The following is an 18,635-nucleotide window of genomic DNA, read 5'->3' as shown; positions in this document are numbered from 1 at the left end:
TTTGGATATCCGAGCTTTTGCTGGAATATAAAAATTGATCATTCACTAGGGCTGCACAATTATGGCAAAAACGATCTCAATTATTTTGCTAAATATTGTGATCATGATTATTAGCCACACTTGTTTTTTTTCATTACACTTTTGCATCTCAACATATATTTGTCTTTTTTTTTTTTTTACTTTTTCAGTGAAGTATTTCTAGTAGCATCAGCTGGAAAGTCTCGTTTTCACCCCTACTATATTAGTCTTATTGTGGTCTATGAATCTATGAACTAGAACAACTCTTCTGGTGCATGTTCCACATGCAAAGGCTGTGACTGGTCAGGCGTAACGGCAACGCTTGGCATACCACACCAGAACTTTCAGGGGAATTTAACAGTATCGCTGAATTACACAGTTATTAATCACGGAAACATAAAATCATGGCATGTAAATATCTATGATTAATTGTGCAGCGCGCTATCACTTACTCATAGAGTGAGCAACCAGCATGATTTAGCATGAAGTGGCAGTAGCAGGTTCCAAACGCTTGGTGCTTATCAGCGCTTGTGTGGCAGAGACATCATTAATTAATTTGAGTTTAGCTGGCTTATGGCCAACTGACTCAATGTCAACCATGCCCTCAACAGATGCAACATGCAGAAATATACACATACTGTAGTGAAAAAGACACACAGAAATCAACCTGGTCCACTTCACCACAATAAACAACTGTGTCAACTACCATCAACAAGCCAAATAAAAGCAGGGATTTGTCATGAGCATCAAACCAGTTAGTGATTAATATTTAATTTGAGAGCCCTCTGCATAGTGGCTTCCAGGTATGAGGCCCTCTTCCTCCTGGCAGTGGCGGCTTTAATAGTTAACGCTGCGGGTGATGCAAGCATTGACAGCATTGTCAGGGTTTCCTTGGAGTTCTTTCTATTGCTCAACAATTGTCCTGAATTATTCATTTTCTCTCCCCGTGCCACTCTTTCTATCTCCCCCTCGCCCTCAAAAGCCTGTGCACTTCAACTCCATTATCCGACGGGGGGTCGCGCTAGGAGCAAACTATTAAATCCTGACAGCAATAACCAGGTATTAGCAAAATGTCACCTGATATTAAAATGTGTGGGGGACATTTCTTGGCAACAAAGGAAGGGACCAGGCACTAGAGGGATTGCAGTGAAGTATGATAGGTTAGTGAAATGTAGGGAGAACTGTGTGCGTTAATTATATGTGGATTTCATGATCTGGGCTAAAGGTCGAAATATAAAATGTATGCTCCGCTACAGAAACCCAACAGATGAAGTCCTTATGTATGCACTTGGACATTTCCATTCCATGAAAAGACAAATTAGTGACGCATTCAAGAGGGTTAGTTCAGACAGTGAGAGCCGATCCTATAGGACCCACAGGATCCAGTTCCCAGACACAAGCCTGTAAACTTTGTATAGCATGTTAGCTTTTCATTAGCATTTTCCACCAATCTGACACCCTCTCCTCCCCCCGCTCATTTACAAACAGTTGTACGAGTCAATTAGTTTACATACAAGGTGTCAAATGTGTCACTTGGTGAATGGTAGGGTGGCGGGGGGTGCGGGTTAGGGTGGGGGGTTTTTCGACCAGCTGAGAGTCACCATCCCCTTTTATTGCAACTCTTCACATGCAAGAGTGCGCTGAAAGGCCTGAAGACAAGTGTTAAAAAAAATCACAAATTGCAACAGAGGAAGTGGACATTCACGTCTTTGTTGGTGTGTTTGTGTGTGTGTGTGTGGCATGCAAACAGGAAGTGAAAACACGAGAAATCCGATTGAACAAAAGCCACCACCTTTTTTTGTTTCCAGACACCTAAGAAATTCTTGTTCCTTTCAAGCAGATAGGCAGCGGCTCGACTCAGCAGGGGAAGGGAAATAAACATTGTATGCAGAGTTGAAGCGCTGCCTCTTGAGACAAAAGCAGCAGATGTCGGTTCTGGACAGGAAGTGTGGCTTTTGTGAAAGGGAAGTGGACGATATGTCTGACTGAACACTGCAAACTAGGCCGTGTGCTAACAGAGGCCTGCTAGTTTTGTGCTAGCGTGCAACCAAACTGTAACAAACTGTCACATCTCCGACTATATGTTGTAAAATTAGGATTTTTGTCACAGCATGCACTTCATCTTTAACACTGTAGTGCTGTAGCTACACTGCAGTGATATACACAAAAAATCGAATTGCGATTATTTTGACAGAATATTGCAATTGCGATTTAAACTGCGACTCATTTCATCACTAGTTTTTCTTGTCATACATTTTTTTAGAAGTTTAAAATTGTTTAAAGAAAAGTGATTTAAAAAAAATAAAAATACATGTCAGTGTGCAGGATTTACTGAGTTTGAGTATGATGAAAGGTTTTCACCAATACTGCACTTGATTCATGGACCAAAGATTACCTAAAATATCTTGTTTTTTGGATTTATGGCAATTTGGAAATTGCAGAAGTTCATTTTGCGATTTCTATTTCTTTTCAATTCATTGTTCAGCTCTAATACACAATCACAATCCAAGTTTGTGCCAATGATTACCTAATGACTGGTGCAACATCATGCATATTCTTCAATACCTTGATTAAATTCAGCTCACAGAACTACATGAGCATTGTCTTTATTATGTACAGGCTGGGAAAGCTGTAGCCCACACCCTTCATCGCCACCACAGACAGAGCGAACTCCATTCAACACCAATAACTGGCATCACCGCTGACCAAAGGCATAGTCCCATATGACCAACAGCCAAAGGGTCACATGTGGGTTGGTGGGGTTGGCCGATTGTCGAGGTTTAGCGGAGCGGAGAGGGGCCAGACAGCGAGGTGCGAAGATGCAGATGGTCCATATGCTGGTGTGGGCTCGCTGTCCGCTCCACTGGACAGTGAGTAAGAGGCCTGCTGCCTTGGCGTCTGCCTCGTCTGCCTCTAAACGGAGCCTTCTACCTGCGGCTAGACTGACATGCATGATCTGAGAGGGGATTCACTTCAATCCAGTCAAGGTCTTCACTTAAGTCTAATAGAAGGAAATCGCTCTGAATCAGCTGGCATAGCTTTGATCACCGAATCTTGTCTCTTTAACAAGCGTTCTCGTCCCGTCAACTCTTGGCGATGAGCAACACATCATCTCTCAACGTGGGAAACTCTGCATAAGCATAACTACAATGCTAAAAACCACTAGAGAGAAGTGAAGGGATGTCGCAACTCAAAGTGGGTCAAGTTGCGAAAGTGGAGTACATTCAGACGTTCAGTTAAGCACACCGAGTGGAAGCTGCTGTCATGCTGTTTTGCAGGAGGTGTTGCCACGAGGGTCACTTAGCATACAGTCATGAGGAGAGGGGCCCTTTAACTGGTATGTGTTTGCAGCAAAGGTTAGCCAATGGGAAGATTAATAGGCTCATGAGAACTTGGCCTAATTATGGGCACGTTTGATCATGGAGTCTTGACTGGTACAACTGATCCACAAAGGAGGATTGGGGTAGTAGTTCTCCGCAGAAGTACAGGGTTAATAAAAGCACCCTGCTCTTGGACAATGCAATAAACCATAAAAATGATTCTGCTGATGACGTATTGCTCCTTCTCATATATTGCAACTGACGAGCATGTTGCATAATTTTGACAGAGGCCTATAAGAAAAAATTGTAACATTTAAGAAGGGTTCTGAGACTGAGCTCCACATTTTTCTGGGTGCTCCACTGGAGAGGCAGTGCAATTTCCATTCACAGGCAGAGAAAAATATAAAAAATATATAAAACCCTCTTTGATCCTTACTGTAGAAGCATGGCACCAAGCCTGGTATATTTTTTTGTGTACCCTATGTTGCTAATTCTGCTGTGGGGGCAAGAAGCAAAGCCGTAAAAAGACGTGCGCGGGTTACAAAAAGGGGGAAATGCGAGCGTTCGAAGCCGTTTCTAAGCCCTCTTTCTCTCTCTCTCCCACTTCGCACAGCGGCTCTGGATTGCTGACGGTCAGATCTTCTCCAGCTTAGGGCTGAAAGAGAAGGAAGGGGGGGGGGGGGGAGCCGGGATGGCACGAGAAAAAAGCAGAAGTCACAAAAGAGGCTGCGCTGCCGTTCTGGTGAGGCGGAGAGGACAGAGGAGGGGATGAGTTCGGAGTCGGTGGCGGTGGAGAGAAAAGAGGTTTGCTGCTACTTCTGGGATTAATTGTTTCCATGAAATCAATCCATAAGCTCTTTCTGCTGAAGCCATGAAGGTTGTAATGCAATGAGGGGCACTGTAGGTGGAAGTGGCCCGTGACCTAAATCAATCACAAAAAAAAGCAACAAATCAAATCAACTTCTGGTTTCCTGACATTGGATCATGGCAGAATAAACCAACAATGAAGTGATGTGAGAAGGTGCCTCATTGATCTTGTGTCCCTGTGTTTATATGAGTGTGTACGTGTGTGTGTGTGTGTGTACAAGCCTCAAACTGAACATGTAATCAAAGTTCAGCAGTTCAAATATTGCTAAATAATGTACTTTTGGGTGTTTGTTCTTCTCCGTCTAAAAGGACAATTGATGGGAAATACTTATCTATGTATTGTTTACCTATTGTTCTACTAGACAAAGTGATGAATATTCCAATAACATTGAGAGAAACACATATATTACTGTACTGTACTGGCAAGTGGAATTCACTTTGCATCAGTTAACTTGTGTTCATAATCCTCCATCTGATAAATAGATTCTGTAGTAAAGTGGAGAAAGGGAAACACCGAGATGTGGCATTGACCCGACAGATTGCATGCTTCCTGTTGGCCAAAGCTGGTTCAAATTGACAGGAAACATATGGGAAACGCATATGAAGATGTTATAATGGCTGCATGTACGTCAAATGTGTCCTTGCACCATTTGTTTGAAGCTGAATGATCAAACTTTGGTCTTGTTGAATTAGAGCAATTTTTGGGGGAGTAGATCTCTCCCATTCTAGCAGTTCTACCATGATAAAACTGGATAGGATGTTTTTGGGGGGGGGGGGGGACCGGGTCAAAACCGGAGCCACATCAGCATTCAGCAGCAACGCCGGGCCATCTCAGTCAGCTCGGCGCTGGCTGGGCCCGTCCCACAGGAGACCCCCGTGTATCCAGAACAGCTCGAACACTTGTCAAGGTTTTTCCACCGGGCCCTGGGAGCCCCTTTTCAATTCGCTTCGGTTCCCACACCTACTGAAAAAAAACCAACCCAGATCCACAGATTCAAGACTTTTCTCCCAAACTCTCTACCTCCCCCCCGCCCCCCAACCCAACCACCTCCAACAGAAAACAACACCAAGCTAAAAACAGTGCGTCCATTAAGGGCCTCTCTCTTTATTTTGAAGAGGGGACGGGGGTGGCTGGCCACAAAGGGGGACAGGGCAGTTTTGGAGAGGGGATGGAGGCCATTTTGGGGTCGACATGGCATGAAATTGAATAAATAAATGAAGAAATCCCCTCTTTGTGGCCCGGGCACAGCGGAGCCAGAGAAAGGCCCGTGGCGTCGCCACAATGAGGGACCCCAGCAAACCCGGGCAGACTTCTTTCTCTCTCAAGCCGTAATTCACAACTCTCCCCTAACCCTCCCAAAACTCCCCCAACTCCCCCCCTTTACCCTCCCCTCCATCCTTCTCTCCCTCTTCCAAGAGAAACCCCTTTTTGGCAGTGCCCATCGCCAAAACACAAAGTCTTCTTTGAGTCTTGTCCTGTGTTTTTTTTCTCCCCCCCCACCCCACCCCTCTCTCACTCACTTCCGCTTTAAAGGACTTTAAAGTTCAGGGGCTCTTTGAGTGGCTCGCACGGGCGGAAAGGGAGCGCTACAGGGGGATGAGACAGTGTCTCCGCCACAGAGGTCTCTCAAAGACGGACAGACAGGACCGGACCGGAGACTTCCTGCTGAAGACAACACAGCACCCAGACTGTCTGCTCATCAAGCCCACATCCACTCTATTCCATTCATGAGCGGATCATGCACTTTCACTACCAATCAGATATCAGTCAGTGTCATCCACTTCCAATATAACGGATATGACACAGTTTGTTTTAACACATACTTATTGTAGGATTCATCAATACTACACTGGCTGTCTATGGGAAACCCTTAACCTGAATTGATTCTAATGCAATTTTAGTGTCCCATCATGATCTAAATCAGCGGTTCTCAACCTGGGGTCCGGGGACCACCAGGGGTCCTTGAGGGGGCTCCCCAGCAAACTGATGAATTGTTAAACTCCACCGTCATTTATAAGAAATTAACACAATTAGAGAAGGTAGAAGAATGGCTGTTTTCATCATAGTTTCTCTGTTATCACTCTACCTACAACACAGATAGTCATGGTATTCTGGACAAAATCATATCTAACAATAAAAATATTCTCTGATTTGGGTCAGAGACTAAATCTCATCAAATCGGGGGTCCGTGGCCCTAATGTGGACTAAATTTGATATGAAAAAGGTTGAGAATCACTGATCTAAATGATGTTTCAGGGGCTTTTCCATTCTACCAAGATTAAAATTCTGGGGAAAACACACATTTTTTTTTTGGCACAAGCATGCTCACATTTAAAGATGCTGAATATTGGCACAAAATACTTTGGCAGCTTTAATCCAAAAATATCAATATTGCCCTCCATATTGGTCGAACCCTAATTTTACGAGCCAAATGATGGCGTGACGACAGTAATGCAAGTGAGCAGTCCCCGGCATTCGCCTTCCCATCGGTTCCGGTAATGATGAAGCGTTGCCTGTTGGCCAAGCTGGGCGCCGAGCGTGCAAAATTGAGGCGGGCCCTCTTTACCGTCTCATTTAGCTAGGTGCTCCCATTTTCACAGTGGCTGCACGTGTAATGAATCCGTTATAAATATCCTTTATGATGGCTCCGCGCTTTCAAGTTTTGTTTGGGGCCGCTCCTGCCGCATAATTACAGACACGCTCTCACCTCAGTCATTACGCAGCCATAGGAACAAAAACACACACCCTTGCAGAGGGGCAGGACACTCTCTCTCTCTCTCTCTCTCACATATACCCTTGTGATAATGACGATGTGAATTTGCATCGCATCGTTCAAGTTTCATCTCATCTAAATAGACGTCTAATTTCATCTCCATCAGCGGCGACACTCAGGTTTTGTCTGCGAGGGCCTGGTTCGGGGCCGGCCGTCCCGTTCGAGGGGGGGTGGGGGGGCGACATGTGGCGCGCTGGAGATAACATCGCGAGGGCCAGATTGGAGAGGCCATCTGGACGTCGGGACGTGTGTTTTTGTCGGTGGCGACAGACGTAGGGATCAGAGACTGGATCAAGAGCGCGGCGTCGAGTGAGCCGTCAAGAGACCCGCCGGGTTTCCAATACAGAGCAGAGAGCGGCCGAGGAAAGAGAGGTAGTGGAGTCGGCTGCTAAAGGACAAATCCTCTAGTGTCTTCTAGTGTTAGGTCTCATCAGTTTGTGGTGATTGATGCATTCAAGGAGTTATTTTGTGTTGTATTTACTGCCTCGTCTACTTCTACTTCAATTAGTGATTTTCTACATTTCCCAGAATGCCTCTTCGACAACCCCCAGACAAGGCGCTTTTGCTTTCAGTCAACAGAGGGCAAAGAGGCATATAAATATAGCTAGACAGCCAACTAGTTTGTGAACACTGGGGTGTGTCTACGATCGCAGCTGAAAACACAACATGTCTTCTGGCAGCATTGCATTCTGGTCTACTGAGGTGGAGAAATCGGTCTCTCTGCCCTCTTCTACGATGGATTTCTCCCTGTGTGTTCGTTGAACGTCTCTTGGTGCAAAACGGCGGCTCTAGAAAGAAGCTCTTGCTCTTTGATTCTGAGGGACAAAATCTGACATTTACTAATGTTTTAGATCGCTGAAAAATCTTCTGCTAACCAAACTCCACTGTAGCTGTGCAGTTGTCTGCCTTTGGCCAGTTATCCACAGGAATAACAAAAACACAGATCCAAACCGAATGGGCCCAGAATTCAATTCAATTCAAATTATTGTCATTATACCAGTCCAGTATAACGGTTTTTAGACATAAAATACAAAAACAAAATAAGTAAATAAGAATAAGAGTAGAAAAGAATTAGAATTAAAGTCATGTATAAAGAGTGCAAGTCGTCATTGGTAGCATTAAGTCATGGGTAATATTACATAGTCATCATAAAAAGTATTGCGCAGTGCCATTAAAAATTCCCAGAAAGATGCATTGCCAATAACTGTTTTTTAAATGTTTTGGGTTTGGATGTTCCCTTTAAAAAGATTGGCTGTACACACCAGTCCTGTCCTGATAACTATGATGAAATGAACTATGTGTAATAGTATGGCACAAAGTTGCATGCGTGTGTGTGTGTGTGTGTGTGTGTGAGAGAACAAAATCATGCGCTTGCTTCCATAAACACTGTGCGCCAGAGCAAAGCCACTTAAAAGTGCCACACCTGGCATTCAGCTCGGCAGACATAAGCAGTGTCATGGGCACAGACGCAGAGATGATGGTGGTGAGGAACTGAATTAGCGTCCCACGATGCTGTGATGGCCATCAGACAAGGCGGGGGGGGGGGGATCAAAGAGGACACCCACTGGTATTGAATCAGACGCTAGACAGTAGCCGACCTGAGAGGGAGAGCTGCATTCAACGGACGGGCCAAAGAGCAGCTGGATAAAAAAAACCCTTCTCTGCAAATGTCTTTTTCAGCCTCGAAAACACTGACACCGATGACCTACATTTCTCCCTCAACTTCCCCTTTTTGGCAGCCGCTAACGCGCCGAAAACAACAGCTAACGTTAGTTACCACTTCTAAGCGTGATGTTTCTGAGATCGCTCGCACGAATCGCACGACACGTACAGCGGGAGCGGCCACACGCAAAACAGTACAGCTGAAAAACCTCACTGGAGACAAGGACTCCTTTCACACGCGCAGCATGTTTTTCTATAAATGTCAGAGAGATCCGTTCTGTTTCAGGAGGTCATGTAAATAAAGAGCCGGGAGCGCAAAATCCTGAAAAAAAATCGGCCGCGGGTAAATGCGGTAACATTTCGGTAAAGGTTTCATGTCAACGCGGGAGAACGCAGCCATCACATTAACGGCTCGAGCATGTGTGACTCAAGCATTTAACATGGGGTATTAGTTGGCAAAAAAAAATGTCATCACACTGGAGCGACGCCAAAATAAGAGCCCTTCAGCATCCGTGGCGCAAGAGGAAATTTGTCAGCAGCTGTCAAAGGCAGTTAACGCACTTATGACAACATAGTCAGCCTCCTTAACTCATGGGGTTAAATAGCATAAACAGGCCAAAAGCTCAGATAATTAGCAGTCTGAAGTATTTTACCGTAGAGCTAATCTTAAAAAAAAACAAGAATAAATGACAACCATGGCAAAAATCAAAGCAGCTAGGTTAACATTAAGACGAGAATTCAACCTTAAGCCTAGGTCACACTAAACGATTTTGACTGTACCGATCCAGGGGGGTTGGGGTGGGGGCGGGGGTGGGGGCGGGTCTGGTCAGGCTTGTGTAGTGTGAAACGGTCCAAGACTCACCGAGAGTGAAATCTGAGAGTGACACTGGCAACAGCTACTGGGAGTGTAGATGCAGGGGGGAAGAAAGAGAGAATGCACTGGAGGAGAACACCCACTCATGTAAATAGTTTGCATTGGTAAGATTCCCAGCTCCATGTGCTCAACTCTTGCTAAGCTGCTGTGCAATTTTGTTTGAAGGAATAAATCTCATATAAAGCTTTGGCTGTAGCTTCTGTGCCATGGAGCAAGAAACAATGTTAACACCTACATTGTGATTGAATTCACAGTGAACTGTTCTGAACGAATGGGAGGATATTTTTGCAATGACAAAAACGGGTGGTGTGTGATGCCTCATCTTCATGTGTGACACATCTTTGTCCCGTCGCATAGTGTGAACAGCTTCCCAATGAGACGGAAAGCAGACCAGTCGTTTAGTGCAGTGGTTCTCAACATGGGGTCCGGGGACCACCAGGGGTCCTTGAGGGGGTTCTAGGGGGTCCCCAGCAAATTGACGAATTGTTAAACTTCACCATTATTTAATTTACAATAAGTTAACACAATTAGAGAATGTAGAAGAATGGCTGTTTTGATCATAGTTTCTCTGTTATCTCTCTACCTACAATACAGATAGTCATGGCATTCTGGACAAAATCATATCTGACAATAAAAATATTCTTAGATTTGGGTCCGAGAGACAAATGGGGGTCCATGCCCCTAATGTGGACTAACTTAGGGGTCCTTGATATGAAAAAGGTTGAGAATCACTGGTTTAGTGTGAACTGTCCTGGTTGGGCAAGACTTGAACACTCTTCTAGTGTGATCTAGGCTTTAATCGAACATCTTTGCCATATCATCCGTGCTTCAGCAGGGCTGCCTGGAGGTGGAATGCTGTTTTGTTGTCTAGCATTTCTCAATGACCTTTGACCCTCTCAAGAACCCACACATCTGGTTGTATTTGAGAAACCCAACAAACGTTGCGGGGCCCGCTGCCTCTGTCCGTAAACCAAATAGGAGGCCAGTTCCCCAGGGAGAGCAATGGTAATTCCTGGGAGTCTAAGCCGAGCCACTTCCATTCCTACCTATTCACCTCAGGAAGAGAACTGGCTGCACAATTACTGCAGCCAGCGTCTCGCTCTGAGAAAGTACTTGTCCTGACTTTGTCTGGGTCACGCTCTCTAAGGGGACATCGGTGCTCTCATGTTCCCGTGCTTTTACAATCGAGGCCCAGGTCACCGATTGTCTCATATATCAGCCTGTTGAAAAGCACTTCACAGAGCTTTTCACATCCACGGCGGTGCTGTCTCTTTTTTGGCGTTTACTCCCGTCAAAAAAAAAAAATGTCCCCGTGTGACCCCCAAACTGCACATCTGAAAAGTCTCTGTGGTCTGCATTCTTGACAGAGCGGAGTCTGATATCTGACAGAGAGAGAGAGAGAGAGATCAGTAGTGTAGTGCTATCCCTGCATTTTTAAAGGGTCCAAGATTTTCTAACCTTAGAAACCGTTCCCAAACACCTCAAATTCCACAGGACACACAGATTCACTTCTGTAACCGCTTAACCACCGCTTTACACAACTCACAGAGAAAGATGCATTTAATCCAATAAATGACAATCGTAAATCAAATCGATATCAACATCATCTTCAGAGAAATCTTCAAATGCTGATCACGTAAACTCGCTTCCCCTCTATGCTAATTCACTGCTGTAAGCGCCCATGGAAAACAAGGAACATTTGAAAACGTCGCTGTAGAAAAGAGGGGGATTTGTGTTTTTTTTTATTTTTTGACATCATATATGCCCCCGGGCGCTACAGTGGTTTAGACTTGTTAACTTGAATTCCTAAAATTCCTGGTGCAGTCTTATGCCTCGGAGAACTGGCTTATCGACGCACATGACTAAAAAAAAGCACAAAGATTAAGTTGCCGTTTCCCCCCCTTTTTTTTTTTTTAATGCACCACCGCGCTGCGATAGGTCGGCCCGGCACTGTCGCCGTGGCGATAGCCGTACCGACACGGACAGAGATGGCAAGGTGCACGGTGCTTAAAACGCTGAACTACTCACAAAGCTCAAGAGTCAGACGGATTGTTTTGTGCACTGACAAAAAAAAAAAATAAAGCCCCGAGCCTGGAATTGATCCACCCTTCTTCTGCCAGTCTGAATCCCATTAAAGGATCATGAGAGATAACATCTGACTCATTTGGATGGGAGGGTAAGATTTTTTTGGGGGGAGGGGGGTCCTGAAGTTTGGCTTCCTCTGATAATTCATTATTTCCTCAAGTAACTCTTAACGCCAGCAGTATCAGTCCTGACTGGATGCCGCCCGCAGCACTCGGCTGGTTGATCTGGGAGTTACGAGCTACATGACGAGGCTCCGTGTCCTGCCTCTCAAGTCTGATTAAGCTGCAGTGAGTTTTAAAGGCCCGGTAACAATAAAATCCTCACAAGACCCCAGCAGTGCGCCATAGTAACTGCTCTGCCCTGCCGTAAAGAACTCTACGGGCTGTTTTCCCCTGTGTGTGTGTGTGTGTGTGTGTGTGGGTCCGTATGACTTCAGTGGGTCTGAGGTCGCAGTGAGTTGAAACCACTGGCGTTGCGGCCAGGGTGAGAGTCAGAAACCAGAGCTATTTATACACTTATACACCCCCCCCCCCCTCGGCCCAGAGAAACCTGATGCTGGTGTTTCCCACTGAAACCGGGGAGGGCTGGAGAGATGGAGGAGAGAGAGAGAGAAGAAAGGAAGGGGGGGGGGGTAGGCATAGGGTGAAGTTTTTGGAAGAGGAAGCGCAAACAGGGGTGGCTTCCTGCATGATGTGACTTCCTGGGCACCGGTCGGTGCGTGTATGCACACGTGTCATCCTGTTTGCATAGTGAGCCTCGTTAAATCGGAAGTGCAGTTGTACCTATAGAATAGTCAACAGCAGCCGGAAAAAGAGGAAGAGAAAGAGGTGTGAAGAAGCCACACTGCTAGATACCTGGCACAGGGAAACACACGCCAACACACACACACACACATCCATCTTACATACATGCACACGTGTGACATCACACTTGTGTGTGGCCACAAGCAAGGGTCAGAGAGGGCAGGATTTCCAGATGTTTCCTATTCTCCCATGGTACTGACAAGTCTTCCTGGTCATCTCTCTCTCTCAGTCTCTCTCTGTCTCTCTCATTGAAGGTTGGTGGGAACGATAAAGAAAGGTCAAAAGCTGACTAATTTATCGACCGAATAATTCCAGTGTTGCCCTTAGTGGGCAGGATGCAGCGAGACGTGGGTCAACATGGTCACTCATTATAAAAACCCCTGTGTTTTTTTTTTGGTTTTTTTTTATGGTTTCGAAGGAAAATCCCTCATGCCTACCAAGGATGACACCACTAACCGTCTTCATGTCACAGGCGGCCTACATTTTGGTGGATCACGGTAGGGGAAATCCAGTTGCGTGGATTAAGTCGACCAAAGCGCTCCCCCGAAAGAAAATCCCCCCCACCCCCAAGCTAATCTACGGCATTAAGAAGTGACCGATTCAAAACACAAACAAAAAAGGATTCGCCGGGCACAAAAGCTCGGAGAGAGCGGTTATCAGCGCATAAGTGGGAATTGAATGGAAATAAGCTCGTTCAAATGAGAGACTCTACTTGAAGAGGCAATTGGTTTAGAGATGCGGAATGATAGCGCCGAGCGAAATGAATCCTCTAATCCCTCTATTCACACCCCCCCCCCCCCCCCCACCCCCTTCTCACCTCTCCCTCCCCCTACATGCTTCCCTCCCCTCCGGCGCGTTGGATGAGCTCGTTGGCACCGGTAATTGCCAGGGGATGAGTGACACGCAAGAAGGGGCTGGAGATGCCAAAAAAGCCCACGGATAAGCATCTTCTTTTGTGTGTCATCGCGCAATCGTTCGCCCTTATCGATCGAGAAAGCGACGAGGCTAAAGATATAGAGGGGAGGGGGGGGTGGAGGGTTTGAGGCGGAGCACAAAAGGGAGGTGGAAAGTAAATCAGTGATAAGGCAGTGGAGAATAGGGTGGGCGGTCAAATAGTGAGCTGCTGTTTGATTTCTGCCCTGGACCATGAGGGGAAAAACCCTTATAGAGCGCCTGATGATGACTGAGGGGAAAACAAAACCATCGGGTGCCTGTAAATGAGATGAAGCCGGAGGGTTTTAAAAGGGAAAATCCACCCTGAAACACTGTGTTTAAAAACAGCTATTGTAATGCAACGGTGCAGCTATGATGGACTTTGATAGAAAATGCTTCAGCGCTCTAAAACTGTGATTCTCAACCTTTTTCATATCAAGGACCCCTAATTTAGTCCAGATTAGGGGCCACAGACCCCCATTTGATGACATTTTGTCTCTCGGACCCAAATCTGAGAATATCTTTATTGTTAGATATGATTTTGTCCAGAATCCCCATGACTATCTGTATTGTAGGTAGAGAGATAACAGAGAAACTATGATCAAAACAGTCACTCTTCTACATTCTCTAATTGTGTTAACTTCTTCTAAATGAAATAATGGTGTTGTTTAATAATTTGTCAATTTGCTGGGGACCCCCTGGAGCCCCCTCAAGGACCCCTGGTGGTCCCCGGACCCCACGTTGAGAACCACTGCTCTAAAACATCAACAGTAAAAGTCGAAGTTCAACAATCACACAAGGAGAAATCCATCGTATTAGAAGTAGAGAGACCGATTTCTCCACTGCCTCGACAGACCAGAATACAATGCAGACACAAGCCATGTTGTGGTTTCAGTTAAGGGACGCGACTCTCACTTTTTTCGTGACTGGAAAAACTCTTGCTCTCTTTCTCTTACTATCGTTATCGCTCTCGCTTTTCAGAACCTACATGTGCAACCCACAGCTGGGAGCAACGCTCACGCCCGTTCTCTGGGGGTTGAAAGTCATTCTGGGAAACGTAGGAAATGGCTAACGAACGCCAAAGCGCACGAGGCGGGTTGAGGGAAATGTGGGTACACCAGAAAAAAAAGCAAATTACAACACAACACGACATGAGATCTAACAGTGGAAGAGGATCCAAGAGGAGGCCCATCATTGGCTTCAGCCTCTTCTGACTGAGGAACCACTTACCCCCCCCCCCCCCCTTCCCCACACACACACCTCCACCCCCCAGCCTCCCTTATATCTTTACTGAAACCATATGTTCTCTGAGCTCCCACAGCCAGACTCCCCTTATCAACACCACGGTGAGCCGCGTGGTGACAAAGCCCCGGCTCCCACCGGTGGTAGGGGGGGGAAGGAGGGGAGCGGGGCTCGGCCGGACCCTGGAGGGCGGAGGGAGAGCATGGGAAGGATTAGCAGAGGATTGCGCAGGGGTGGGGGGGGGGGGGTGGGGGGGTTGAAGTAATTTTTTTTTTTTTTTTTTAAATGTCCATGGACTCCTTTCACTATGTAAGCCGCTGAGCCATTGATACCATGACACACCGTCTCTAGCTGGAGAGATCAGTGGCCTTTGTGCTGGGGCCCGCATGTACACACACATACATCCACATGCTACCAGATTACATAAATACACAGTACACAAAAGCAGGCCACTTGTATGTACACATGTGCGCGAAGCAAAGCAGACACTGATTCTCCCATCTCACACTGAGGTCTGTTACAGTCTTTCAAAAGCTATTTATCACCATCATAAAATTAGAAATTCAGATTAGTACGTACGCACAGCCAGAGGCCGTGCGATATCATTACATCAACAACAAAGGCGAGCGTACAAAAGGTGTTTGATTTGAATGATGATTCGTTTACCAGTGGCTGAATGGGGGTCAACTAAACCTTCCTTATGAGCCATTACAAAGATAGTATAAATGAGGAGATTTACATGCATCTATCCCACAAGAACACAGACTCTTACAAATGTGTACATGATACAAAAAGAGAGATACAACGGTCCCATGTCTGACATCATGTATATCCAATCCAAGACCATTTTAAATAGGACTCTTTGTTTGTTTCAGCTTGCTTTTCAGCTAAGCCGCGTTCAACACTGTCACACTGCACATGTGCAAAACGAGAGCTACTGTTCTACTCTTAACTTTTGAGACGTTAAAATGCACGGCATGTTATCAGCGGCTTGCCAAGAATCGAAATCAAAATCAAATAAGCCTATCGCCAAAAAAAAAAAAAAAAAGGAAGACCAAATCTGGAGCAAATCTCTGACACTGCAAGCTGACTGTCAAAAAACCGCAGCAGCCGAAGCCTGACTTAAGGGGGTGTTTAGGGTGGAGACGGAAGTGATAGCGGAGTTTATCTCTCGCGCTTTTCCATATCCCTCCCCCCCCCCCCCTCCGGGCCACGATCCGTATGGGCAGGGCCAGGCTCCGAGCTGGCACCGACGGGCTCCGGCTGTCCGCTGGGGAGAGGGAAACCAAGACTTCTCTCCGCTGAATCTTTATCAATATGCAGGGATTGGGGAGGAGGAGGAAGAGGGATGGGGGGAGGGGGGGGTGCCATGTCCTGCCATGTCCTGCTGTTGCCTGTGTCTGTCTCGTCGCAGAAGATAAGCACTGGCTGACTCTTGCGCAACTGAGAAAAGACGGTGCCCGCAAAGATCCAAGATTTGAGGCCCCCGAATGTTAATTGCTGCTTTCTCTCTCTGTACCCTCGACTTGGAAGATAGAAAGGCCTAAAAAAAGAACCTTTAAGGGCACTATCGGGAACTCTCTGTATTTTCATGCATAGCTGAACATAAAGAACTTTGAGGAAGTTCCCAAACGCATGACTGCAATGAGGGAACCGTGATCACGTTTGACAGAAAAATGCTTGCCAGATGTTAAAATGGGTGAATGCATAGAATCGTTTCCATGTAAGCAGCCTGTAATCAGCAACTTAAAAAAAAAAACTGAGCAAATGCTGCCATTTTTTTTTTTTTTTAAGAGTTAGAACAGCAGCAGGGTGGCATAGTAAGGAGATACTGTGAATCCCCACCAGCTGCAGGGCTGCTGTTCTGTAGCTGACCATGACCTTTGACCTCCATGTAGAGGGGGGACAGAAAAGAGAATCCCTACAGGGAGCAATAAAGTATAGTCTAATAATAAAGTCACACTGTTATTGTCATGTTAAATGTAACCATTTGTAGATTTTGCAACCAAGGCCAAGGACTTTGTTGGCAAAAAAAAAGCATAGGTATCATCAGTGGTGGTGGTGCAATGGCTCAGCTGGGAGACCAAACCACCTGCACTGTGCATACAGAGCAACACAGATGACAAGGCAGGGACGAGGGGAGGAGAAAGACAAAGAGATATGACAAGCAGAGGTGACAAATTGAACAGTCGCCTGCAGGTGGGAGCCCATCTCTACTGGCGCTGTGTCGGCGGCTGAAAGGAGCGTGTAAAATTACCGGGACACTCATTTATCACTGGCTGCTGATACACAATGTGTGAATAAGTGACTGCGCCGAAGAGTATAGTGAGATGATTTCTTATCGCTGCCCGGAGAAAGGAGGCGGGGCGGCGCTCGATGCTCATGAATATCTATTAAATTGCCAAGCGAGTGTGAATTGTGCGCGCTCCTTTGTAAAGGCAGGTATTTGACTGAGTTTAATCAGAGCGTGAACACACAATGGAGGGGCGTTAATGATGTCGCCGACATTCATGCTCAAGTGGTAACCACCATTCATGAACCACCATTCACTTCTCTATTGATATATCCAATATCCCCATATTCGATATTAGGTAAAGATGCAGTGAGTTATGTTGTTGTGTTGGCCTCGCGCACAGATAAGTCAAATCATAGCAATGTCCAGCAGCGCTGGAAGCTGTCAATCATAGCAGAAGAAAGCCACATTATACAGCAAATATAGATTTATCAGCTGTAAGTCTATATAACAAGCTGTCTCTATCCTCTGCAGCCTGTTAAAATGAATCAACAGCTTCGTTGGATAAACAAGTTACTGTCATAGTGTCGTATGGAGAGAGAGGGGACGCCAAAGCCAATACAGAAATCGGATTGTTTAATGCTACCTTGCTTATTAGCAAAGCTAACACATCGTAGAGCATGAAAGAAGACGTTGTATGAAATACCAGAGTCTACCGGTAAATTCGGCTTGTAAGTGACCCACCATGCGGCTATTTATTTCATTAAAATATCAACTTTTTGAATTCGTTCTCGTTGCTTTCTACGGCGCTCCACTGTGTGTTTTGTGAAAGCAGAATGCGGGGGGAAACAGGCATATCAATTCTAAAAGTTGAAATTTTCTTGAGTAAGCGCTAAGTGATATAGTGGATGTACGCCGAATTGAAGAGTGTATCGTATCATTTCAGAAAATCTCACGAGTCTTGTTCTACGAGGTGTGCACGCTCGCCGATAAGCATGGCAACATTAAATTGCCAGATTTATGAATGGAATTTGGCGTCACGTTCTCTCCATGCGAGAGCGAGCGGATCAGGACCGGGGTTCAGTCATCATAGCCATAGGTAACGTACAAGGAGAGTGTTAAATCTTACCGATTGAAGGAAAAGCAACGTCCGAACATAATCCCTCTCGGTGTTCAATATTTCATTTAAAACGCAAAGCCTGAGCCGCTGCTGTCGGTCCGAGTCCTTGGCGGCGTGGATACCGTTCTCCAGATGCCCGTCTTCCTCTTCCATGATGGTTAATTCAACCCCCAGAAAAGGTTGCTCTACACAAATACTATTCTCTTCCCAAAAGTATCCACACTTCGCGGAGTTGTTGCTTCAGTCCATGTTGAGGCAGCAAGTTTTCCAAAACCTCCCCCCGCGGGCGATGATGCGCAATGCGCCACACTCTGGAGATAAAGTTCACCAGAAAAAAAAAAAATAAAAGTACCAAACGCAAACGGAGAGCCTGGCTGTGTGATGGCAACACCAGCTGAGACCAAGCACAGCAGCAGAAGATCAAGTCAGACTGAAGGGAGGAGGAGGAGGAGGGATCCCGTCTTCCGAAAAGAAAAGTGAGATCAGCACCAAACACTTTTTCAGCAACAGTGATAAATGAAACGCGCACACGAGCTGGACAGCAGTGAGAAGCATCTGAACACACGGGACCCAGTGCCACACACACACACACACACACACGCAGGGGCCACGGCTCCACTTCTGCTCTGAGCGCACTAAACGTGACAATACGTTCACAGACCTTAAGGGGCCGTGTGTAACGACCATGACAACACACTAACGTT

The 18,635-nt window shown here is 46.0% G+C and overlaps 1 protein-coding gene across 1 annotated transcript in view; it reads right to left on the bottom strand.

Moving 5' to 3' along the window:
• prex1 (phosphatidylinositol-3,4,5-trisphosphate-dependent Rac exchange factor 1) overlaps positions 1-18,519 on the bottom strand; it is a 94,552-nt gene extending 76,033 nt beyond the window's left edge. Inside the window, exon 1 of the mRNA XM_071539113.1 lies at positions 17,941-18,519. Coding sequence (XP_071395214.1) covers positions 17,941-18,084 — 144 coding nt within the window. The 5' untranslated portion in view covers positions 18,085-18,519. The remainder of the gene's footprint in view (positions 1-17,940) is intronic.
• Positions 18,520-18,635: the final 116 nt, after the last annotated feature.

The sequence above is a fragment of the Centroberyx affinis genome, unplaced genomic scaffold (genome assembly GCF_046629955.1).
Source record: "Centroberyx affinis isolate AG114_WGS23_722 - 3 ecotype Tasmania unplaced genomic scaffold, CSIRO-AGI_Caff_v1 ptg000202l_1, whole genome shotgun sequence".
NCBI classification, from domain to species: domain Eukaryota; kingdom Metazoa; phylum Chordata; class Actinopteri; order Beryciformes; family Berycidae; genus Centroberyx; species Centroberyx affinis.
The sequence above is the reverse complement of the archived record's forward strand: the minus strand, read 5'-3'. Positions and strand labels throughout refer to the sequence as shown.